Source organism: Schistocerca americana, chromosome 3 (assembly GCF_021461395.2).
Source record: "Schistocerca americana isolate TAMUIC-IGC-003095 chromosome 3, iqSchAmer2.1, whole genome shotgun sequence".
NCBI classification, from domain to species: domain Eukaryota; kingdom Metazoa; phylum Arthropoda; class Insecta; order Orthoptera; family Acrididae; genus Schistocerca; species Schistocerca americana.
The window spans coordinates 564,246,858-564,272,821 of NC_060121.1; the positions used below are offsets into that span (position 1 = coordinate 564,246,858).

Consider the following 25,964-nt stretch of genomic DNA (forward strand, 5'->3'; position numbering starts at 1 on the left):
GGTATATCATGTGAGAAAAGGGCAAATTTAGTTTCGCACGAGCGGTGCCTTCTAAAACCTTACTGATTCAAGGATACAAGCTTCTCGGTCTTAAGAACGTTTACTATAATCGAACTGAGAAGATATTGTGGAATTCTGCAGCAAACCGATGTTAGGGATATTAGTCTGTAGTTTTGACTGCACGTTGTTTTGCCCTTTTAATACGCATGAGTCACTTACTCTTTTTTCCAGACGCTTGAGACTTCCTGCTGGGCAAGAGTTTCGCGAAAAATGCAAGCTAAGTAAGGGGCCCATCATGCAGAGAGCTCTTTAAAAAACCGAACTGAAATCCCATCAGGACTTTGCGACACTTGTTTTCAACTCCTTCACTTGTTTCTCTGCAACAGGGATGCTTATAACTATGTCGTTCATGCGAAAGTCTTCTAACGGTGGTATGTTTGTACGATTCTCCTGTGTTATCGATTTCTCGAGCGTGAAATTTTAGTTTTGCTACCTTCGATTGCCTCTCCAGAATGGTCAACAAGTGACTGGATGGAAGCCTTAAACCAATTTAGCAGTTTTACATAGGATCAGAGTTTTCTCAGATTCTGTACCAGATATTTTGGTAAGGTGTGATGGTGGTGGTAGCTGCATGCTTCACGCATAGATCTTTCACATATGCACGAGCCTCTACTAATCTTTGCTTGTCGTCATTGGCGCGTTCTCTGTTGAACCAAGAGTACAGCTTCTGCTCCCTCTCTGTTTTCCGAATCTCGTTATTAAGCCATGGAGGATACTTTCCGCCCTTAATCCACTCACTAGACACACAATTCTTCAGACCATGATCCACAATCTGCTTAAACTTTGTCACTTGAGAACAGATAATGGACACCCTAAAACATACTGTATCGTACTTTAACATTGGCCGACTGGACTAGGGAAAAACCGTCCCATCAGTGGACTGCAGTTACATCACAACACAAACGGTTGCGTTTGGGGTGATGCCGCGACCAGGAGGTGTGGAGTACTGAAGAATGGTGTCGCACTGTGTTCAGTGATGAATATTGGATATGCTCTACCCCAGATGACCATCGCTAACGTTGGCGATCTTTGTAGAATTCCCATTGTTCCATTGTTTTGGAGTGAGGCTCCAGCTCTCGGGTGACACACGTCTTCAGAGCGGGAAGTAAGTGTTTATCTCTTTCCGCCATTTCCTCGTGGTGTATCTGTTGTACTGGACCAAAATAATGACATTTCACTTTCTAAGTGACATGCTGACAACTGCTTATCTGCTCTTTGTAGCAAAAACACTTTGCTAGCCTTCTTAATTGCTTCATCAACTTTCGTAACTATAGTTGTTATAATGATATCATGCTCGCTAATCCCCGTTTCTGTATTGACGTTGTAGCTACAGGGTCTAAGATATTTCCATTTTACACCACGAGGAAATGGCGGAAAGAGATAAACACTTACTTCCCGCTCTGAAGACGTGTATCACCCGAGAGCTGGAGCCCCACTCCAAAACAATGGTACAATGGGAATTCTACCAAGATCGCCAACGTACTCGTCAGCGATGGTCATCTGGGGCAGAGCATATCCAATATTCATCACTGAACACAGTGCGACACCATTCTTCAGTACTCCACACCTCCTGGTCGCGGCATCACCCCAAACGCAACCGTTTGTGTTGTGTTGTAACTGCAGCCCACTGATAGGACGGTTTTTCCCTAGTCCAATCGACCAATGTTAAAGTACGATACAGTATGTTTTAGGGTGTCCATTACTTGTTCTCAAATGGCAAGCAGAGATGTGAAGTGATGACGAGTGCGCCTACCCTTACATTCCCAAGCAGTCCAGCACAAGGTGTTGTCCCACAAGTCTGGACATTGTACGATTCTATCACCCATTCTAACAGAGACCTACATTGAAGCACCAAAGAGGCTGGTATAGGCATGCGTATTCAAATATAGAGATATGTAAACAGGCAGAATACGGCGCTGCGGTCTGCAACGCAAATATAAACATAACACGTAGCTGGGGCAATTGTTAGATCGGCTACTGCTGCTACAATGGCAGTCCATCAAGATTTAAGTGAGATTGAACGTGGTGTTATAGTCGGCGCACGAGAGATGGGACACAGCATCTTCGAGGTAGCGAACATTTCACGAGTGTACCGTCAATATCAGGAATCTGGTAAAACATCAAATCACCGACATCGCTGTGGCCGGAAAAAGAGCCTACAAGAACGGGACCAACGACGATGGAAGAGAATCGTTTAACGTGACAAAAGTCCAACCCTTCCGCAAACTGCTGCAGATTTCAATGCTGGGCCACTAACAAGTGTCAGCAGCGTGAGAACCATTCAACGAAACAACACTGATATGGGCTTTCGGAGCCGGAGGCCCACTCGTGTAACCTTGATGACTGTACGACACAGAGCTTTACGCCTCGTCTGGGCCCTTCAAAAAGAACATCGGACTGTTGATGACTGGAAATATGTTGCCTGGTCGGATGAGTCTCGTTTCACATTACATCGAGCTGATGGACGTGTACGGGTATGGAGACAACCTTATGAATCCATGGACCATGCACGTCAGCAGGGGACTGTTGAAACTGGTGGAATCTCTGTAATGGCCTGGAAGTTGGAGTGATATGGGAACCCTAATACGTCTAGATACGGCTCTGACATGTGACACGTACGTAAGCATCCTGTCTGATCACCTGCATCCATTCATTGTCCATTATGCATTCAGACAGACTTGGGAAATTCCAGCAAGACAATGCAACACCCCCGTCCAGAATTGCTACATAGTGGCTCCAGGAACACTCTTCTGAGTTTAAATCCTTCCAATGGCCACAAAACTCCCCATCCGTGAACAGTATTGAGCACATCTGGGATGCCTTGCAACGTGCTGTTCAGAAGAGATCTCCGTTGTCAGTTCCCTCCAGCAGACATTAGTCGAGTCCATGCCACGTCGGGTAGCGGCACTTCTATGTGCTCGTGGAGGCACTACACGTGATATTAAGCAGGCGTGCCTGCTGCTCCGGCTCCTCAGTGTAAATGAGGTCCCTTTCAAACTGTTAACGCTGTCTCAGACGAGTACGCGTCATCTTCTTGTCTTGCACGGTGATCACTCAATATCTGACGCTGTTCACGCGAAGCAGGCCTAATTAAAATACTAAACACGTACAACACTAATGCACTATCGTGCTTGCTCTACCCCCTGACTGTGCTATGATATATCATCAACTGATATCGTTCTATTTTTACCACTATTTCACCGGTATTATTATGTGAGTACTGTTCATGTGTGTTAGTACGAAAAGTTTTGAATTTTTCGCACTGGGTGGTACATTTGCGGTATGGACTCAGGTCCCTGTTATCGGCAGAGGACAATCTGCCAGTGTAATTAGGAGAGGTACATTTCCCCAGCGAGACTGGCAATTTTCATGGAAGTTAGGCTTCTGCCTGTTTCATGCTTTTGTGGAGAGAGTCGGCGCTCTGGCCTAGCTGCGGGCATAGGGGGGAGGCGGGGGGGGGGGGGGGGGGGGGAGACTGTGGTATCACAGTCGTCCCCAGAGAATAACTGAATTTGACATTTTTGCCTTTTCCGCATGAGCATCAAAGCCCAAGACGCCGTGCATCTACCAACTAGCATGAGAATGACAGTTGCTTTCACTCCACAAGTTTGTTTATCCATTTAAATTGATTTTCCCCACCACTGCGTTTGGCACAAAGTGCTCAACGAATCACAGAAACACTGGTACAGTCTGGCAATAACTTCGTAATGTTAACGTGCGTTTTGTACACCAAGAGTGGGAAGTCTCTGCTACACACCTCTATTATTCGTGATATGAGCGATATTCCAGCCTGTCACATTGGCAGCAGCATGAATCGACCACTCCATACACAGCTCATTGAAAGTAGAGAGCGGAAGGCTATGAACTGAGATTCTAACCATTTGTCTGGAGGCTCCCGTTCAGAGGCATTTCGCCTCCAGGCTGTCACTGAGAGGAAGCCGTCACCGGCCATAGTCTGCAGCTCATTAGTGCACGTAACAAATATGGAGAATTTTAAGTGGCGAAAACGACAATGCGATCTACGTTCTGAGCAGTTCGTTACTTGCTTACTTCGGCAAGTAACTTGTGTTGCTAAATTTCATTATGATGTGTCTTACCTTGTTGAATCGTTAACTTGCCAGCTGTCCAGATCTAGCTAGCTACACTTCTTCCAAACAGTTTTCCACATATTTTTGTGTCTCGCCACTGTGTTAGAGTAATTTGATTTGAGTTTTAGTGAACTTTGCTCTCTGTGAATTTACTGTGATTTGTATCAGTCTTGAGCAAATAAATAACTTTTAATCTCAGTCCTGACTCGTATTAGAAAATACCTGATTCTCCTACAACTTTTCCAAGGCCAGGCAACCCAAAAATAACAAGTGTAACCTGTTGCACACCCAAATTGTTGTTCTCGCTGTAGCAGTGTTTTCGTTGTGTGAAATGACAAAACTCAAGCATCACCTATTTAAGAAGTGAACGATCATTGCAGTCAGTTTTCTTGCATGAGCAAAAATTGTGTTTTAACGAACACTGCAGTTAGGCTCCTCGACTCAGATCTGGGACACACTAGGTACAACTTTACACCAGTCAAAAAGAACTGCAACTCCAATCATTTACATTCCCGCCGATGGTGTGTACTTGTACGAAGTTACTTTCACATCCGATCACGTCTTTTGGGTGGTTCGCTTTTTTTGTCAGGCAGAATACATTTGGAAATTCTCAGTAATGTGGCAACAGAACAAAACAGTCTAAGAACATAGAGTAACACAAGTCACGAATCCAGACACTTTCCTCCTTTAATTTGTCTTTTTGGTCGTATGGGTTAGCACACTGGACTCGCATTCGGGAGGACGACGGTTCAATCCCGCGTCCGGCCATCCTGATTTAGGTTTTCCGTGATTTCCCTAAATCGCTCCAGGCAAATGCCGGAATGGTTCCTCTAAAAAGGGCACGGCCGAATTCCTTCCCTGTCCTTCCCTAATCCGATGAGACCGATGACCTCGATGTTTGGTCTCTTCCTCCAAACAACCAACCAACCTTGGTCGTATGAGAAAGTGACGATAGTTGATCAAAGGCACGAACGATGATCGTCAATTCTGATGTAGCCTCTCGCGAGACAGGGTTGGAAACGCCACTAGTCCCGTGCAACTAAGAAAAATGCAGTGTATCAAACACTCAAAATTATGCATAAATAGACGCCTTGACTGGAAGAAAGTACACCGTTAACAGTTATATTCTGCCCCCATCCAGTTCCTAGTTTCTTCCACTGATAATCTTCACAACTCCAAAGCAAGAATGCTGTGAACGACATAACACATAAAAATTATCGAAAACAAATAATATTAATGTTAAATCCACAGTCATCGGAGTGGCTACTCTGTCTCAATGACATTTAACCCCGAGTGTTGTTTGTTACGGTAGGAAAGAGAGAGTTTCCGGGTCACGAGCCCTTGTTTTCTCAGGGAGTGTGTTTAGTTTACGTATATTTATTATTAATAACGAACTTTGTCTTCTGTCGTGCAATCGGCAGTACGGATATTGCAGTTCCCCCTAATGACACCTGTGATGGACCACAGAGATGACATTGTGATTTCATTCCTTCCAGAAGGTTTAACTCGGATAAGTTAGAATGTCGCAGATATCATCTCAACAGTTGAAATCCACAAAAATCCCCACATTTCATTAAGTCTACTGACAGCAATTTTGTGGAATGGAATAACATTAATTCTTGTCTCTTGTTCGATGTCCTGATTCAATGGAGGGAAAATCCGGAGGTACCAGGTCATGAATAGTTCATATGAATCCTCGCCTGGTTCTTGCTCTTTCCAAACAAATAAAGCTTTTCTGTGTGATTCATTAGGATCAGAATGGGATCACTGAAGTATGTACCATTCGGCTTTGTTTTTTCGTGTCCCATACGTATTGTCAACTTCTTTTCGTATCGGAATACAGTTAAGACCATTAAGACCCTTGGAAAACAATCCCAGCAAGCAGAAGAACCCTATACGTCTACTATCAGCTTCATCACGGTACCGTTATATGTAATTACCTTTATGTAACAAGTTACCGGCTCCACATTCCGGCCGTGACGGACCACTATGTGCCTACAGCATTATTCGGATGCGGAATGCTATGGAAATAACACACCACTCTCCAAGTCGGTGTTTAGTTTCCCAGACCTTGGAGATCATACTTCTCGGTCAAGTAGGTCCTCAACGGCCTTTGCGAATCTGAGTGCAGCCCGTCCCAGTACTTACACCAAGGACGAATACGTGGAAGCACTGAGGCTTGAATCTGAGACCTGCACTTGGCTGTCGCACTTGCAAAACCACTCAGAAGCGGACAGTGTTGCCCTTATTCATCAGATGGGGTACACGAAAGGAGCCTCCCCGAAGATCATGACAACGATCGGGCGTACCCTGGGCAACGTTGGGCCTGTGCCTAACGGCCAATCCTTTCAACACCAAGACACCACAAAAAGGCTTTTATCAAAGCCAGCGCTAAATATAATGTCTATAAACATTGAAGGGCTCTCTCATGAGAAAGAAGTGCTACTTGCTGTAGCATGTAAAACTCACAACTGTGATCTCTTAAAGCCAGCGCTAAATATAATGTCCATAAACATTGAAGGGCTCTCTCATGAGAAAGAAGTGCTACTTGCTGTAGCATGTAAAACTCACAACTGTGATCTCTTACTAATCCAAGAGACCCACATTGGCCCCACAAATGGAAGACCAAAGATCCACGGAATGAAATTAGTAATTGAAAGACCACACGAGCAATATGGCAGCGCAATCTTCGCCAAAATGGGCTTAGGTATTATATCTGCAGAACTGACATCTCAAGAAGACATCGAAATCTTGACTGTAGGGTTACAGTCCTGCACTTTGACGTCTATATATAAGCCACCGAGCAGGGAGTTCAGATTCAGTGAGCCAACCAACTTCAACTCACAACGAACGAAAATAGTAATGGGCGACTTCAACTGTCATGGATCAGCCTGGGGGTACAGGCACACAGACAAAAGTGGGGACGACCTAGAAACCTGGGCAGACTCAACTGGCCTTAAATTAATACACGACCCCAAACTTCCATATTCCTTCAACAGCAGCAGGTGGAACCGTGGATACAATCCAAATAACATCTTTGTCAGCGAAAACGTAGCACATCAAACCAGGAAGGATGTGGGAGAACCCCTCCCACATACACAGCACCGAGCTATATTATGTCTGGTTGAAGCAGTTGTTAAACCAGCAACCACCCATTTCCAAAGACGTTTTAATTTTAAACGTGCCCTATGGGACAAATTCTCTGAAGAACTTGACAAACAGGTGCAGAACCTTGATGCTAGCCCGGAAAAATATGACACTTTCATTGAATTAGTTAAAACTGTCTCCCGAAGAAATATCCCCCGAGGCTGCAGAACTAGTTATATCCCTGGACTTGACGGAGACTCAAAGGTTCTTCTGGAACATTACCAACAGCTCTTCGAGGAAAACCCTTTTTCAGAGGAAACAACTATGGCGGGAGAAGAACTCCTCCAGGCCATATCAGCCTCAAGAACAATGAAATGGTGTAATCTAATCACAAACCTAGACACGAAACAGAATATCCGAAAGGCCTGGCAACTTCTTAAAAACATCAATAATGACCCCTCATCTAATACACAAAATTTGTATAAGGTCACACCAAATCAAATAGCAAATCAACTTCTACTTAATGGTAAAACCAACAGGAAGCAACCAAGAAAGAAACTACAAAGAGGCACTCAATAAAAAGACCACCTAGGCACCCCCTTTACTCTGAAAGAATTAGAAGATTCCATCTCCATAATGAAAATCAATAAAGCCGCTGGCCCAGATGATCTACGCCCAGAACAAATAAAAATTTTCGGACCTGTTACCAGACGGTGGTTACTAGACATGATGAACAAATGTGTTCTTGAAATGAAAATCCCCAAGACTTGGCGGAAGGCAAATATAATAGCTATACCAAAACCTGGAAAAAACCCCATAGACCCTAAAAATTTTCGGCCTATCACCCTGCTTTGTCAGCTCTATAAAGTCTTAGAAAGAATGATCCTTAACCGCATCTCAGAACATGTAGACAAGAATATAATTAAAGAGCAAGCAGGATTCCGCCTAGGAAGGTCATGCTGTGGACAAATCCTCAACCTTACCCAGTACATAGAAGATGGATACGAGCGGAAACAAATTACAGGTGCAGCCTTTATCGACCTTACAGCAGCTTACGACACCATAAACCACAGTAAGTTAATATCAAAAATATATAACACCACAAAAGACTACCGACTGGCGCAATTCATCCAGTGCCTGTTGCAGAATAGACTGTATTTTGTCACGCTGCAGTCGAAGAAGAGCCGATGGCGGACCCAGAAAAACGGCCTACCTCAAGGTAGCGTCCTCGCCCCATTGCTGTATAATATTTATACCAATGACCAACCGATCAGCATGGACGCTCGCTCCTTCATCTATACAGACGATACAGTCGTTGCCACCCAGGGAAAAACCTTTGAAGAGGTAGAAAGTAAATTAACTTTAGCGATTGAAAAGCTGGGTGACTATTATGATAATAACCACCTCAAGCCAAACCCAGCAAAAACCCAGTTTTGTGCTTTTCACCTACGTAATAAGGAAGCAAGGAGGAAACTCAACATAAGCTGGAAGGGACAACATCTATCTCACTGCGACACACCAAAATATCTTGGGATTAAACTTGACCGAGCTCTCACCTACAAGGAACACTGTTTGGCCACAAAGATGAAAGTGAGTGCCAGGAACAACATCATCCGCAAGCTAACAAATAGCAGATGGGGAGCGCAACCTACAGTTCTCCGCACGTCAGCTTTAGCTTTATGTTTCTCCACTGCGGAGTACTCGGCACCCGTTTGGCAAAATTCCACCCGCGCTGAACAAGTAAATATAGCATTGAATGAGACTGGACGCATCGTGACAGGATGCCTCCGCCCAGCTCCCACATAGCAGCTGTACCACCTCATGGGCATAGCCCCGCCAGACATCAGAAGAAGGACTGCCGCAGAAATCGAGAAACATAAACAGGATACAGATCTCAGGCATCCAATGTTCGGATACAATCTTCAACCTAGCCGACTTAAATCAAGGAAGAGTTTCCTACGAACAACTGAAGCAACTCTTTTATCGCCTAGAGCACGACGAGAAGAGCTGTGGTACAATGTGGACCCAGGAAGACCAGGGAATAGCCCCAGGGAAGAACCCACAGCTGGCTCTGAACTCCCATATACGACCTGGAAAGCCCTGAATAGACTACGAACAGGCGTATCAAGATGCAGAGCAAACTTGGAAAAATGGGGCTACATCAGTGCAGACGAGCCCTGCGAGTGTGGAGAACAGCAAGACCCACAACATCTACTGGTCTGCAGGAAACTAAACAACCCGTGTTCGACTCAAGACCTATTTGAAGCAAATGACAAGGCTATTCAAGCTGCAGTGTATTGGGCTTCACGTGGGATATGAAAATCGCTCTGTTTCGCATCCTTAGCGCTTATCATTATATGTTACATACTTTTCTATATTATTGTAGTTAATTTACCTTATAACCATGTATTATTGTATTATAACTGCTTCTCTTGCATTGTAATGTAATTTTTTTTGTAAAATGGTGATGTCTTGGATACGATAAATAAATAAAATAAATCAGATTAATGTAGGTGTTGTCTAAATTGTCAACGCTACTCCATTTGTGTAGGGGTGTGTGCCATTCGTACGTGTTCCGACTGTTAAGCAATCGCAGCATTGTCTAGTGGGAGAAGGTTATGAATCCGAACTTACATTTATATACTGTGTGTGATTTCGGTCACAAACGAAGTGCTTCGGTGCTATGTACCTATGTACCGCCTCTTATATAACTTCTAGGCCATCTCACATTGTAGAAAATGTTGATCTTGACTCGCCAATCAACGAGTTCCAAGAAGTACGTCAGGTGACATTTTTCACCCTCTTTCCGTTGCGAAACATTTAGGAATGGGCTTGACTTTCATTTACTTGTGCAGGACATACTGAGCCTTGGTCGTTCCCATATTAAAATCGTCTTCACGATTGTGTTTGACAATATCACTCGATAAATACTGCGAGAGGTGTGCTGTCACCAGTACAATGACACCGCAGTCAACCAAAAGGCAAGATAATTTTTTGATATTCATAACTGTAGGTTTCGAATCATGATGAAACTGACTAAGCTCTTCCGGACTTAATACCTAGTGCAGCTTTTACTAAAGTGTTGCAGAATCAGACTGAGATGATGAAGATGTAGTGTAAGCAGATGGTTTGTCCCACAGAAATGGAGAACGTGGAGGGGAGGCGGAAGACACTGTGTGGAAGGAAAGTGCCAGGGCAGGGGTGTGTCACATTTTTGGGACAAGCACGATGTGCGTACACTGGCTAGCTGAAATATTTATGACCAACTGCTTAATAGCACGTTGGTCCAGCTTTATGACGCAATACAGCAGCGATTATTGGTAGGTTTCTGGATATAGCGGGTGGTTGTAATTAAAATTTACCTATTTAACACATTATCATAAGGAAACTAATTATCGTACTAGTACCAAAATTGGTAGCATCAATGTCCAGTGTATGGGGTGCATGACTGCTATGCGTCACAGCGCCACCGTCCAGTTCCAACTATAGCCACCAGGTGGCGTGATCAGTCACCGTGATTCATAGCCTCACACACCTGACTAGTCGCACTGCACTTGTTGACGTGTCAGCATAAGCTTGGACAAAAGGTGCAGGGCATTATGGGTGAAGCTTTATCATCAAAACAACAATAATGCTGCACGTTAAGAATATCGCCGGCTGAATGGATTACATAAAGGTCCTCTTTCTCCATCCGCTGTGCGGAGCATGATGAATAACTTAGAATCAGCTGGAAAACTGGACGTCATTCCGGGAAGAGGTCGACGACCGGTTGCACCACAGGTGACTGGTGAAATCGCTGTTTCTATGGCAGACAACGCTGCGCACAAATCCCAATCAACAGGCAGTACACGTGCTCTGACACGACAGTTGAACGTCCCATTGTCCACTGAACGGAAGGTGCTTCGAACCATTCTCAAATGGTATCCGTACTAGCTCCATATCGTACAGCAGCTTGCACCACAGGACGCACAACGGCGGGTTCGCTTCGCTCTCCACTCTCTTGCAAGGATTGCAGTTGACGAGAGCCAGCCCTGTACCATCCTATGGACAGATGAATCTCTTTTTTCTCTGACGGTTGAGGTGAATACACAGAATTGCCGAGTGCGGGGATCTTCACTTCCAGTCACTGTGCATGAAGTTCCTCTATGTGGTGAACGTCTCACCGTATGGTATGGCTTTGTGGCTACGTTCATCATTGGCCCATTGTTTTTTGAACAGGTTGGCGCACAAGCACCGAAGACTACAGTGTGACTGGCCAGCGTTGAACCCGCCCTACAGGAGAGAGACGCATTAGACTCAACAGTTCTTATGCAAGATGGTGCCCCATCCCATATCACTCGTAAAGTTGAACTGCTTCTCCGAAACACATTCGGCACGATCACCTGATCTCATTCACAGTGATTGGTTGTGGGGCTATCTGAAGGACAGGGTTGACCAGGGGAACATTCACACATGCACTGATGTGAAGCGCAGTGTCTCAAGAGAGGTAGCCAGCATACCTACTGGCACGCTTTGTTCTACTGTGCAGATTGCAATCCTGCGCTTTCAGATTCTTCGGGACACTGATCGGCGCCATATGGAGCCCTTTTCGTAGCAGTAAAGCTACAGGTATGTAATGGTATGATGCATTGCATCAGCACATTAAAAATGTTTCAATTGAATTGATCTACACTGTAGCTTATGAACCGGTGGTTTGTGTGAGCAGACCTGGCACCCGATAGGGTCCCTGACGTGCTCTAGCGGGTTCGGATCTGGCGGATTTAGTGACCAAGATACGAACATTACAGTGCTCCTCAAACCACTGCATCACGATTGTGGCCTTGGGACATGTACAGCTACCCAACTGAAAGGTGACCCATAGTAATGTTCAAGTAGTCCACAGCCGTCGTGGTGCCGTAGATTTCTACCATGGATCTCATGGAAACAGGCTTGAACATCAGCCATAGCATAATGTTATCCCTGCATCCGTGGGACGATGATTACATCGAGTCAAGATGGTGGCATACCCGAACACAGCCGTCAATCTGCTGTAAGAAGGAAAGTGATTCATCCTACCAGACTACACGCTTCCATTAATACATGATCTAATTTCGATTGACCCTTGCCCAGTGCAGCTGTAATTGACGATGGGAGCACATGAGTCGTTTGCTGCGGAGCCCTATCTTCAACAATGTGCGCTGAGCGGCGAACTCCTGAACAGCTGCACCTGCACCAACATTGTATTCTGTCGTCATATCTGTCCCAGCTGCAAAATACTGACGCGAATTCTTTACAGACGAATGGAAAAACTGGTAGAAGCGGACCTCGGGGAAGATCAGTTTGTATTCCGTACAAATGTTGGAACACGTGAGGCAATACTAACCTTACGACGTATCTTAGAAGAAAGATTAAGAAAAGGCAAACCTACGTTTCTATCATTTTTAGACCTAGAGAAAGCTTTTGACAATGTTAACTGGAATACTCTCTTTCAAATTCTGAAGGTGGCAGGGGTAAAATACAGGGAGCATAAGGCTATCTACAACTTGTACAGAAAACAGATGGCAGTTATAAGAATCGAGGGGCATGAAAGGGAAGCAGTGGTTGGGAAGGGAGTGAGACAGGGTTGTAGCCTCTCCCCGATGTTATTCAATCTGTATATTGAGCAAGCAGTAAAGGAAACAAAAGAAAAATTCGGAGTAGGTATTAAAATCCATGGAGAAGAAATAAAAACTTTGAGGTTCGCCGATGACATTGTAAGTAGTAAAGGAGTTTTGCTATTTAGGGAGTAAAATGACTGATGATGGTCGAAGTAGTGAGGATATAAAATGTAGACTGGCAATGGCAAGGAAAGCGTTTCTGAAGAAGAGAAATTTGTTAACATCGAGTATAGATTTAAGTGTCAGGAAGTCGTTTCTGAAAGTATTTGTATGGAGTGTAGCCATGTATGGAAGTGAAACATGGACGATAAATAGTTTGGACAAGAAGAGAATAGAAGCTTTCGAAATGTGGTGTTACAGAAGAATGCTGAAGATTAGATGGGTAGATCACATAACTAATGAGGAGGTATTGAATAGAATCGGGGAGAAGAGGAGTTTGTGGCACACCTTGACAAAAAGAAGGGACCGGTTGGTAGGACATGTTTTGAGGCATCAAGAGATCACTAATTTAGCATTGGAGGGCAGCGTGGAGGGTAAAAATCGTAGAGGGAGACCAAGAGATGAATACACTAAGCAGATTCAGAAGGATGTAGGTTTCAGTAAGTACTGGGAGATGAAGAAGCTTGCACAGGATAGAGTAGCATGGAGAGCTGCATCAAACCAGTCTCAGGACTGAAGACCACAACAACAACAACATCTGTACAGGTCACCGCCTGCCCTCCTTTACAGAGCCGGCAAGTCTCCAGCGTCCACGTCTTGTGATGAGGCGCACAAATCCAGCCCACAGTCGTTTAATCATGGTTTCTATTGCTTCAGTCACTTTCTGTGGATCCCCATGGCAGCAGCACGTTGAGAACCGGCCAGCTTCGCCATTTCCGAGATCTTCGCAGGCGATGAGCCATAACAATCATCCCTTTGTGAAAGTCGCAGATTTCTTTTTGCGCCTCGTAAAGTCATTCGAATGACTCCCTATTCGTTTTCCTCCAGTCATATAAATATGATATCATAGTTCGGTAAAACGTGATTTGGATTAGTTTGTTAATAAACTGTCAACAGTGTTATGAAAAGGGTAAACTGCTACTCACGGAAAAGATAATACTTTCAGCTGGAGACAAGCACAACGAAAAGATTGTTACACACTGAGCTTCCGGTAAAAGTCTTCTTTGGAAAGGAAACACACTCACATTCACACAAGCAAGCACACATGATGCACACATTACCGCTGTCTGCGACAGCTCCTGCACGAATGATTCTGAAGATTTTCGCCGTAAGCTCAATGTGTAACAGTCTTCTCGCTGTGCCAGTCTGGAGCTCAATGAGTCATCTTTACAGTTGGCAGCAATCCGTCAATGTTGCCATGTCGCTCGACTACAGTATGGTTAGTCCTTCATAGGAAATTCGTTCAGTGCAACTTACCTCAGCGAAGACCTTGGCTAGGTAATAATGAAGGGTAGAGTAGAGACCACTGCCGTGCTCCCGCCTGAATAGCGGCATTTCGGCGTGGAAGGTTGAGATGGCGGCGTACATGGGCGAGAAGACGTTCTCCGAGACCAGCAGGAAGAGGGCGCCCTGCACCGCCTGGATGCCGCGCTGCGTCAGCGCGTCCGTGCCCAGGTAGCAGAGGCCCGCCATCAGCGCGATAGCCTGCAACACGCGAGCTCCTCCTCTCACCAAAACACCCGCTCCACCTCAGCCCGAGTGGCCTGCACGCGTATCACTTAACGTCACTGTGCCACGAAAAGTACACGATGCACATGTGACATACACACATGGGGAGAGATGAATATGTATTCCCAATCTTCATCACACAATTCCTTCACACGATGACAACAATGGAAATTTCTACACACTGAAAACTGACTGACACTTTATTACATGTATGTCCACGCTTGAGAGGTATGTTGACGACGAGTTTTTATTCAGTGGGTTCAGTACAGAAAATATTCTTCCATACAGACGAAGAAATTATAAGTGAATGATGGTTACTTAGCGTATATAACGCTATGGGAACTTCTCAGATTGAGATCGCTACGCATCATACCCAGGGGAAGTTCAAGTGCAGCATATCGTTACCTTTTGCACTTAGAGGGCGATTAGTTGATTGATATGAGAGAAATGGGGACAGCATGTCAACAGATCAAACAGACATCTGGCAGTAGTGCAAGAACTGCAGAATGCTTAATGAGAGATGGACTTGGGACAACAATATGGCAGGAATTCGTTACGTTGGTGATACGAGAACCAAGGAAGGAATGCCAGTTTTGAAGTACGGAGAAACGCTATGACGGTAAACTGTCGACGAAAACCAAGAGAAACATCGACAAAGGAGAAAGGAGATAGTGGGCGAGACTCTCAAGTTAGAATGGCGAAGATTAGTGGGCAGAAATGACGAACTAAGCCAATCGTGGCAGTGCCCACCAGAGCCCTTGTCTACGTCAGGAATGGAAGAGAAAACAAAGTTTTCACACCGTCCAGCCATATTAATGTTACCACCACCTATGTAGGTGCAGTAACCACTCTCAGACGGCAGGAGGCAGCACTAGCAGTGGAGGGTATAAGAAGCGAGTCGGGGCTACGCAGAATACAGTGCAGCCTTTATCGCATCACGAAATGGAGCGATTTATTTGACGTCCAGAAGGGCCTGATCGTTGGATTTTGGCCAAAGGAAAGAAGCATTTCCGAAATGGCTAAATTTGTAAACTGTTCGCGTGCCGCTGTGGTTAAAGTATACGGTGCATGAAAAAAAGGTGCACTCCAAAAGCGGCGCTGAGGTAACTGCGGTGCATCACATACAATAAATGACATGGGTGAACGACGGGTTCGCAGACAGACCTGCAACTGTTGAGCGACTGACCGCCCAGATGATACAAGGGGCTACCAACAGTGTCTCCTCTACGAGGGATCAGCGAACGTTGCTCCCATGCTGACTGCTGTTTAACGGTGACGAAGGTTGGAATTTCCATGCCAACATCGCAACTGGACGTTCACTGATGTCCATCGGACATATGGATGTTGGCATGTAGGGCGCGAAACATCTGAAAGCCAACACCCCGTAACAGTCCTTGGAACGTTATTGTCTGGGGAATGTTTTCGTGTCACTGCCTGGGTGATCTCGTCGGTGTGCAAGGCACAATGGATAAATACAAGTATGCTTCTACTGCTGATGATCGTGTCCACCCTTACATACAGTTTGTTTTTCCTCAGCACGATGGCATCTACCGTAAGGACAATGCAATGTGTCACACAGCTGGTAATGCACGGGCGTGGTTGGAAGAGCACCAGGCTAAGTTTACCGTTATCTCCTGCTCACCAAACTCCTCGAATTTGAACCCAATCAAGAATCTGTGGGACCACCTCGTTCGGGCTGTTCGTGATCTGAATCGTCAAACGAGAAACCTAACGCAACTGGCCACGGCACTGGACTCGTCATGGCTCCACATCCATGGCCGTACCTTGCAGACTCTCATTGACTCTCTATCGCAGCTGTCCACCGTGCAAAAGGTTGTTATTCAGACTTTTGACCGGCGATCATACACTCCTGGAAATTGAAATAAGAACACCGTGAATTCATTGTCCCAGCAAGGGGAAACTTTATTGACACATTTCTGGGGTCAGATACATCACATGATCACACTGACAGAACCACAGGCACATAGACACAGGCAACAGAGCATGCACAATATCGGCACTAGCACAGTGTATATCCACCTTTCGCAGCAATGCAGGCTGCTATTCTCCCATGGAGACGATCGTAGAGATGCTGGATGTAGTCCTGTGGAACGGCTTGCCATGCCATTTCCACCTGGCGCCTCAGTTGGACCAGCGTTCGTGCTGGACGTGCAGACCGCGTGAGACGACGCTTCATCCAGTCCCAAACATGCTCAATGGGGGACAGATCCGGAGATCTTGCTGGCCAGGGTAGTTGACTTACACCTTCTAGAGCACGTTGGGTGGCACGGGATACATGCGGACGTGCATTGTCCTGTTGGAACAGCAAGTTCCCTTGCCGGTCTAGGAATGGTAGAACGATGGGTTCGATGACGGTTTGGATGTACCGTGCACTATTCAGTGTCCCCTCGACGATCACCAGTGGTGTACGGCCAGTGTATGAGATCGCTCCCCACACCATGATGCCGGGTGTTGGCCCTGTGTGCCTCGGTCATATGCAGTCCTGATTGTGGCGCTCACCTGCACGGCGCCAAACACGCATACGACCATCATTGGCACCAAGGCAGAAGCGACTCTCATCGCTGAAGACGACACGTCTCCATTCGTCCCTCCATTCACGCCTGTCGCGACACCACTGGAGGCGGGCTGCACGATGTTGGGGCGTGAGCGGAAGACGGCCTAACGGTGTGCGGGACCGTAGCCCAGCTTCATGGAGACGGTTGCGAATGGTCCTCGCCGATACCCCAGGAGCAACAGTGTCCCTAATTTGCTGGGAAGTGGCGGTGCGGTCCCCTACGGCACTGCGTAGGATCCTACGGTCTTGGCGTGCATCCGTGCGTCGCTGCGGTCCGGTCCCAGGCCGACGGGCACGTGCACCTTCCGCCGACCACTGGCGACAACATCGATGTATTGTGGAGACCTCACGCCCCACGTGTTGAGCAATTCGGCGGTACGTCCACCCGGCCTCCCGCATGCCCACTATACGCTCTCGCTCAAAGTCCGTCAACTGCACATACGGTTCACGTCCACGCTGTCGCGGCATGCGACCAGTGTTAAAGACTGCGATGGAGCTCCGTATGCCACGGCAAACTGGCTGACACTGACGGCGGCGGTGCACAAATGCTGCGCAGCTAGCGCCATTTGACGGCCAACACCGCGGTTCCTGGTGTGTCCGCTGTGCCGTGCGTGTGATCATTGCTTGTACAGCCCTCTCGCAGTGTCCGGAGCAAGTATGGTGGGTCTGACACACCGGTGTCAATGTGTTCTTTTTTCCATTTCCAGGAGTGTATTTACGTGACTAGGCAGTATGTGTAATTTCTGGATAGTGGACCTGACAAGTCTCGTCTTGAGCTGAGAGCTGAGTCGCAACCGAACCGGCAGTCGTAGTCAGCCACTGGCCAGGCGTCATACGCAAGCGAACCAGTTCGGCAAGAGAGCGCCCAATGACACGCTGACAGGGGGACCATTCCAACTTCCCCTCAACGATTTGTTTAATGCAGTATAATAAGACGTCAGCACACACACACACAAGCGCACAAGATCGATAAGAAGCGCAATTCAGAGAATGAGGCTCGCGGTCACCTCCCGAGGCTTCTAACCCCCTTACGGCGCGGTTAAATGGAGGAAGGAACTGTAGTAAAAAATACTACTGTCATAGCGTATACACATATAATGTAGCGTTAATATCACAACGAACATACATATAGTAGTAGCTACAATAGAACAGACTATCCTAATTCAGGTGAGACAGGCTCGAAGTGTTTACCAAAGGGTTCCCTCTTGAAATAGCTAGGTAAAGAGGCCTCTTTTGCCATATAAATCTTTACTTTCGTGTATTATTTCATTTTTCTTAAAAATATAGTAGTTTTTCCATTAGAACTTCGTGTATCTTGTGTCTTTTTTATTTTTCTTCTTTAATTAACAATTTAATTATACAAAAAAACAAGAAAAGTACTAAAATTCTGAAAATTGTCTAGGTTGTAGTTCCAAATGACGCACTATAGTTACCAAGGTGGTGGGTCACTCTGTGTTGTTAATAAATAAACAACTAATTTATTTAAGATTGACAAGGTGTGTAGGATACGACTAGCACTTCAAGATATGAAAACAAAATAACGCAGGTCTCTCTCGTTTTCGAGAAAATCGAGTTTGAAAACTTTACACTCGTTTACTGTATAGTCGCTAGTATTCGAGGAGTCCGAAGCCAAGTCAGTAAGCGATTAGTTTCTTAAGCGCGAGTTCTCTACATCGTATCTTGCTTCCGCAAAAATTTTCCATTGTCATGTAATTCTAAAAAGAGATTTGTTATGACTGTGCAAGTTATCCACATTAAATGAGTCATTTGCATGATCTTAAACCCGAGAAAAGTATTGCAAGAGACGAGTGGCTCATTTGGTCCAAGACTGAAAAAATCAATTGATGGGTACGCACGGTAATACAATATCGTTGTGATAACATCTTCAAAATCCGGAAAACTAACAAAGCATAAAAGATTTTTCTAACTTTCGTCTTGAACTCATAAGTGAGACAACAACAATCTCTTTTGCTCTTCTATTCATGGGGAGGGCAAACGAACCCGACCTTTTGTGACGAAATTTTTCAAGATGGAGAGAGTTTGCAACGTGCTCTACGAATATAATTCCTCAAAAATGTATCCCTTTGGTGCAGCCTTACGACGTACATTCTGACAGGCAGGAAAAGAATGTCATAAAACGGCTACAAAATTACGCTTATGTCATCGAACAGAATAGAGAGATAGCTTCAAGCAAAGATCGCATAAAATTTCAATCCATCGAACGCCGTCAGTCGAACATATCACTTGCCTGCACACATATCAGTTCATATGCTTCGATATGCGAGGTAAACCGCGAAACTGCGTGATGACCGAGGACTGTTTATGAATTGAAACCAAGGCGGCTTTGCAATGGACACACTGAAAAAAACCAAACGCATGAAGAATTCGGCGTTCATTATATGTGGTGCATGCGCAATAATAATTGTTTTCCCTATTCCTACGACCAGTATCATCCTGATTCGTGGAGTGCTACGCATGTTACACATTACATTTCTCACAAATGTAAATACAATAATTTAAATAAAAAGACCATATTGATTTGATTTGCAGTTCTCGTGCATCCGTTTTTATTTCTAATGTCCTATGAAATAATATTCTCCTTTTTCAGGATGAAGTGTATAAAAGGAACAAATTCGTACTGTCATAATGAATCTGGTTTTGAAATTACGAGGTAAATCGCTCTGCTGCAGATTCCTTGAGTACTAGCGACAGTATGAAGCATCTAACTTCTCTTGAAATTTTCGAACTAGATTTCCTCGAAATGATTGAGAGCGGGATCTTCCTGTTTACATACGATCAGTTCCTAGTCCTAACTTAGACAGCTTCTCACCATAAATAAAATCGGTGAGGGGACGTTCGTACGGTTTCCTGTGAGCCAGACAATGGACCCGTTCTGTATCATCTACAGCAGCAGAACATCTATTACATTCCTGGCTACGTGATGTAGGTGCTTTCTTATTTCTGACTTAGTTCAAGAGACCATGAGGGAGCTGGACCTTCTTATTCATTCGTGTAACTAGCTCTTACTGAAGTTAACCAGAATAAGTTTCATCTCTATTACTTCTGAGTTGGATTTTTCTGCATAGCTCCCTCCAAACCACCTACATAAATGTTGATATAGAGATAAATATGCGCCTTGCTCCTACAGAAGGAGGTAATAAGAGACAACTGAGAGACTCTTGTAAGCTTAGAGCAATCTAAAAGTTAATGTTCTTCCCCTTGAGGTAACCACTACCATTAAAATATACACTCTGCAACTCAATAAAAGGTCACTTTTTCGAAACACCGTAATTGTCTCCCATTCAGACGCAGAAGTTTGAAATTCGGATCGAAAATGACTAAAAACGTCCTCTTTAGTGGTGAAAAAGTGTAGCGTCCTGAGACTTCACCCTCGTGATCGGCGACACTTCAAACAGCAAGGTGTTGACACTTACCAAAAAAATACCAGAGCTCAGAAGTTCATATCAGATGTAAGGTTGATTAAGAATGTCACATTGGGAGCAAATTTCACCAGTTCTCCTCAAAGCAGGTACCTAGTGATGGGAAGGTCTTCACACCCCTTCTTAGCCAAATTTCAGCCCTCCTTTTGACGCCTCTGCGGTGAAAGTCAGAACCGCCATGTCCAGCGTTGAAACCGCGGGTGTTTCCTTACGGGTGACCGAGGCAAACGTTTCAGACACTCCGCCGCTCAGTATCGACAGGGAAAAGGCTTCCAGAGGTGGCGTCAGCTGAGTCAATGAAACACCCTTTCCCTTCGAGCGTTGATTCCAAAACATTTCACGGTCGATTTTATGTACTACCATAAGGCGCCAGTTCAACGACATAGCGCCAGCCAGCTAAGGGATATTGAAATGGTTGCCTGTCACAGCGGCACTTAGTAATCAGTGACTATCTGTCCAATGGTTTTGGCCCCCCCTTAGCCTTGATGACAGCTTCCACTCTCTCAGGCATACGTTCAATCAGGTGCTGGAAGGTTTATTGGGAAGTGGCAGCCCATTCTTCACGGAGTGCAGCACTAAGGAGAGGTATCGATGTTGGTCGGTGAGGCCCGGCACAAAGTCAGCGTTCCAAAACATCCCAGAGGTGTTCTATAGTATTCAGGTCAGGACTCTGTGCGGCCAGTCCATTACAGGGATCTTATTGTCGTGTAACCACTTCGCTACAGGCGGTGCATTATGAACAGGTGCTCGATCGCGTTGAAAGATGCAAACGCAATCCCCGAAATGCTATTCAACAGTGGGAAGCAAGAAGGTGATTAAACATCAATGTTGGCCTGTGCTGTGATAGTGCCACGCAAAACAACAAGTGGTGCATGGTCCCTCCCTGAAAAACACAGCCGCACCATAACACCACCGCCTCCGAATTTTACTGTTGGCACTACACACGCTGGCAGATGCCGTTCACGGGGCTTTCGCCATACCCACACTCTGCCATCGGTTCGCCACGTTGTGTACCGTGATTCGTCACTCCACACAATGTTTTTCCGCTGTTCAATCGTCCAATTTTTACGCTCCTTACACCAAGTGAGGCGTTGTTCGGCATTTAGCGGCGTGATGTGTGGCTTATGAGCTGCCGCTCAACGATGAAATCCAATTTTTATAACCTCCCGCCTAACTGTCATAGTACTTTCTGTGGATCCTGATGCAGTTTGGAATTCCTGTATCATGGTCTGGGTAGATGTCTGCATATTACACATTACGACCCTCTTCAATTGTCAGTGGTCTCTGTCAGTCAACAGACGACGTCGGCCTGTACGCTTTTGTGCTGTACATGTCCATTCACGTTTCCACTTCACTATCACATCGGAAACAGTGGACCTAGGAATGTTTAGGAGTGTGGAAATCTCGCGTGCAGACGTATGATACAAGTGACACCCAATCGCCTGACCACGTTCGAAGTCCGTGAGTTCCGCGGAGCACCCTATTCTGCTCTCTCACGATGTCTAATGACTACGGAGGTCGCTTATATGGAGTACCTGTCAGTAGGTGGCAGCACAATGCACCTAATATGAAAAACGTATGTTTTTGGGGTTGTCCGACTACTTTTGATCACATAGTGTATGTTTCATTCTCTTCTCCGAAGGGTAAGTCTTGTCAGACAAATAACAGGAATCAACATGTAGTGTGACAGAAGAGATTTGCGTTATAGCCAAGGCAAACATTCAGAACCTTCAAAGGAACCAGAGAATTGGTGTTATTTTTAATAAGTATCAGACAAAAATATGAAACGTTATGCACGTCCGAGTATCTGCTCGTGTGTGTGAAACGGAAAAGGTCGATGACTTTTTCGTCATATGCAGTTACCTACCTACCGATCAATTATGAGAATTTATCATACAAGAAACCAATTCCAGGAAGTCGTAAGAGTGAGTGCTGCGGTACCATGGGCCTAAGCTAAGCGCCATGGGCCTAACCTAAGATGTAGCAAGTAGTTTGGTAATAAAAGGGCTTGTATACTCCTTTCCGTGCTTTTAATATTTGGCTCAAACGTTCAAAGACTACTACTGTAATTATATCTGTCCATCGCCCGAATTCTAGGTAACTGATGTCACTATTAAAGATTCAGTTTGGTACGATTGTTATTAGGAAAAAACATTCACACAAAGAAACCAGTGCAAGTAATTTAAAAATTATTTGTTGAAAACATAAAATACAGCGTTGTGCGAAGCCAAAGATACATTAATTATAATTCCTCGTGCTCTTTCACCACCGTTGCACTTCGTTGTCGTACATAATCAGTTTGCAATTGCCTGTTAGTTAGACGATCATTTATTTGAAAATGTACAGTATGTAGTTTTTGTTAATACTGAAGTGTTGTAAATAGATGAAAAAGAGATGAACTTCTTTATGATTATGGCTAAGTACTTTCGTATTGTTCTGATCAAAACTGAATTAAGGAGCTTAGCAATTTTATGGTGAGGTGTGAGTAAAATTCTGCGGTTGCAATTCCTGGCTATATGGTTACGTTACGTCAGCTGTATTCTTGGTTGTCAAATCGGTGACTGCATTATTAAGACACCATTTTATTGAAGTATTTGATGTAGGAACAGAGTTAGTTACCGGAGCGAGGACTCATAATAGTCGTGAATCTGCGTCAAAGTAAACAGCAAAGTCCAACTGCTACACGTCAAACATGACCACCCATAGAAGCATGTATTGTTGAATGACAAATAAGTTTTCCTGTGGGTACGTTATCACTTTAATTTGTGTGTCAAAGCTTCTCAATTGTATTAATTGCACACTCGTGGCTGTCGCGCGGACGGCTCACGTAGGAAAAATTATACATGCAGATAGAGGCTACAGCTGAAAAAGTGGTCAATGTACTATAAGGTTTACTCATGCGTGTATGGGGAATATCTTACGTCGCGAATTCAGTATATTATGCCTTTGTACTGCACTCGATATACGAAGCCAGGCTTCGACAAAAGCGTAACGTCTGACAGAAACCATATGTCGTCTCGGTCTACCATTTCGAATTAACTACGACCCCCCGACTCCGCGTTGCAATATTAAAAGTTTTGGCTGGTTTCGTTGTCTAGGGGCTGGAATACGTAAAGCAGCCCGCAATATATAATTAGTGTCAGTTGTTCTAGATGATACTGCACGAGACTGCGCAGTCTTTGGCTAGGGTTCCATGTCTACTACCGTCCCATGTCCCATTTCTGCATCGGACTCTTGTTAGATTTTAAGAAACCATGAGACGAACACATTTGACGCCAGCGTCTCTGGCGGGTCGCTCGAATTTGCTCTCACAATGGCCTGATTGTCTAACTTCAATGCTAATTAAATCGGAAACGCCGCAACATCTCGAATTTTTTTTCTGAACACTTATTTCTCAAGACAACCCTGCAACACTCTTACAAGCTTCCCAGACAGTTTCTGACACCCCCGCCCCCTATAAGGAGATGCTAAAGGAAACGCGTTTGACAGTCCGCACATTCATGGATGACACAGGAACTGGAATTGTGGATACTCAAGCAAAACCAGAAACGTTTAACTCCCTTTTAAAAGCTTCCTTTGGAAAGGAAAATCCATGACTACTTCCACAAGCAGATTGCAGCACCACTGCAAAGTTGGGTGATATCGATATTACTGTATGCGCCGATGAGAAACGCCTGTAATCAGTAAAATTCAGCAAGATCTTCGGACCCGATGGAATTTCTGTCACGTTCTGTACAAGAATTCTACCTGAGTTAGCCTCTTTACGGACCATAACATAAAACAGATCCCTCGAACAAAATGTATGTCTTTAGGTATTGGAAGAAAGTATAGATCAGACAATGCTACAAGGCGGTTAACAGTAGTAATCCACAGAACTTCAACATTGCCATATGATTGTTGTACAACCTTAGTAAATATTCTGAACTCAAACGTAACGAATTGTCTCGAACAGAATTACCTCATTTATGTCAACGATGTAAAGGATGTCATGACCACCTTTGACTATAAACATTTTTTATTCCATAAAGGAGTCTGTTGTAACACCAGCCTTGTGTTATTATCAGATGGAGTACTTCAAAACTGTAAAAAGAGAGCGTACGTACCGAATTGCTGTTACATAAGGTCATGAATATGGAAGCTGTATAATAAAATAACACATTACTCACACTGTACTTCGGCAAATTCCAAAACTTAATAAATATTCTGACACGTGTACATGAATATCATAACGTTCATGAGATGAGTATTGAACTGAAAGAATGCGTCTACATTAATCCCAGGGACGTAATGATGACATTATACAAGTCAGTCCATATTTGCTGAAGCACAGTATGAATAACTTGTTATTTTATTATTTAATTGCCATATGAATTATTTATGTGCAATTCTGTAATTAAATTCAGTGCTTTACAGTTCCGCAGTACACCACTTGATAATCACTCTCACGGTGCATCATGTTTTAGTGTCATGCGTTTTGTACGTCGATAAGGTGATTTTGCTCTACGTTGCGACTTAACCTCAATTTTAGGTGATGACGAAAGAGTAGTAAAGCAATTGTTGACGTTTTGTCTGACACCAGGAGCTATGTTCAATTTACTTGGATATGGTTTGTTTTGGGTGACTGGTTCATCCTATCATTATCACGATTAATCATCTATCTTGATGCCATACAATGTTTGATTATACCACTAACTTACGACAACGGTATGAAGAGATATACGGGAAAGTTTATAGGACATTTTTATGACTATGGTTGTATGGGTGTTGCTTTTAATTTAAAAAAAAAAGTAACTTCTTCTGAACCAATACCAGAAGTTAGAGAAAGAGCGCTGACAATCATACTTGTTAGCGATAACGATTTTCTGCCAGAACTATGCACCGAATTCTATACTCTAAAACTGACCGTATAAGCTTAGCATTGTTTAAGCAGCGCCAAGGTAGTTTTATTTGCATATTCATAAAACCATGCGAAGACAAATCTAGACGAATCAATTAAGAATTTTCATATCGGACGACGGTCTCCTTATTTTGAAACAACAACTTTACATTAGGATGCTCTATGTGTTCGATAATATCGACATGATCATTGGCCACATACTTTCTCATAAGACCTACAGATCATAATTTCATCCACAACCAGCACAACTAGCAGCTTTAATAATAGGAAGGAAACAGTCTTCCTTTATCTCATCATAAAACCGAGCTGCCGTCCCAAAAATGAAAAAAAAAAAAAAAAAGGATTCATGATATTACATTGCTGGCCATCAGATATTGCTTGCGGGTATTGTTGCTAAGTCTTGATATCATTACCGTCGAGCTAACACATTTTAGCAAAGTTCGTGATCCGGTCTGATTTATAGTTTCGATTTGCATAACTTGTGGAGAATTTTGTTTCTAAAGATCTCATGTA

The 25,964-nt window shown here is 44.5% G+C and overlaps 1 protein-coding gene across 2 annotated transcripts in view; it reads right to left on the reverse strand.

Annotated features, from left to right (window-relative positions):
• The window catches only part of LOC124607246 (protein scarlet-like), a 421,917-nt gene that overhangs the window by 59,957 nt on the left and 335,996 nt on the right, over window positions 1-25,964 (reverse strand). For both annotated transcript variants that reach the window (XM_047139521.1, XM_047139522.1), the window contains exon 10: window positions 14,288-14,515. In XM_047139521.1, coding sequence (XP_046995477.1) covers window positions 14,288-14,515 — 228 coding nt within the window. The remainder of the gene's footprint in view (window positions 1-14,287; window positions 14,516-25,964) is intronic.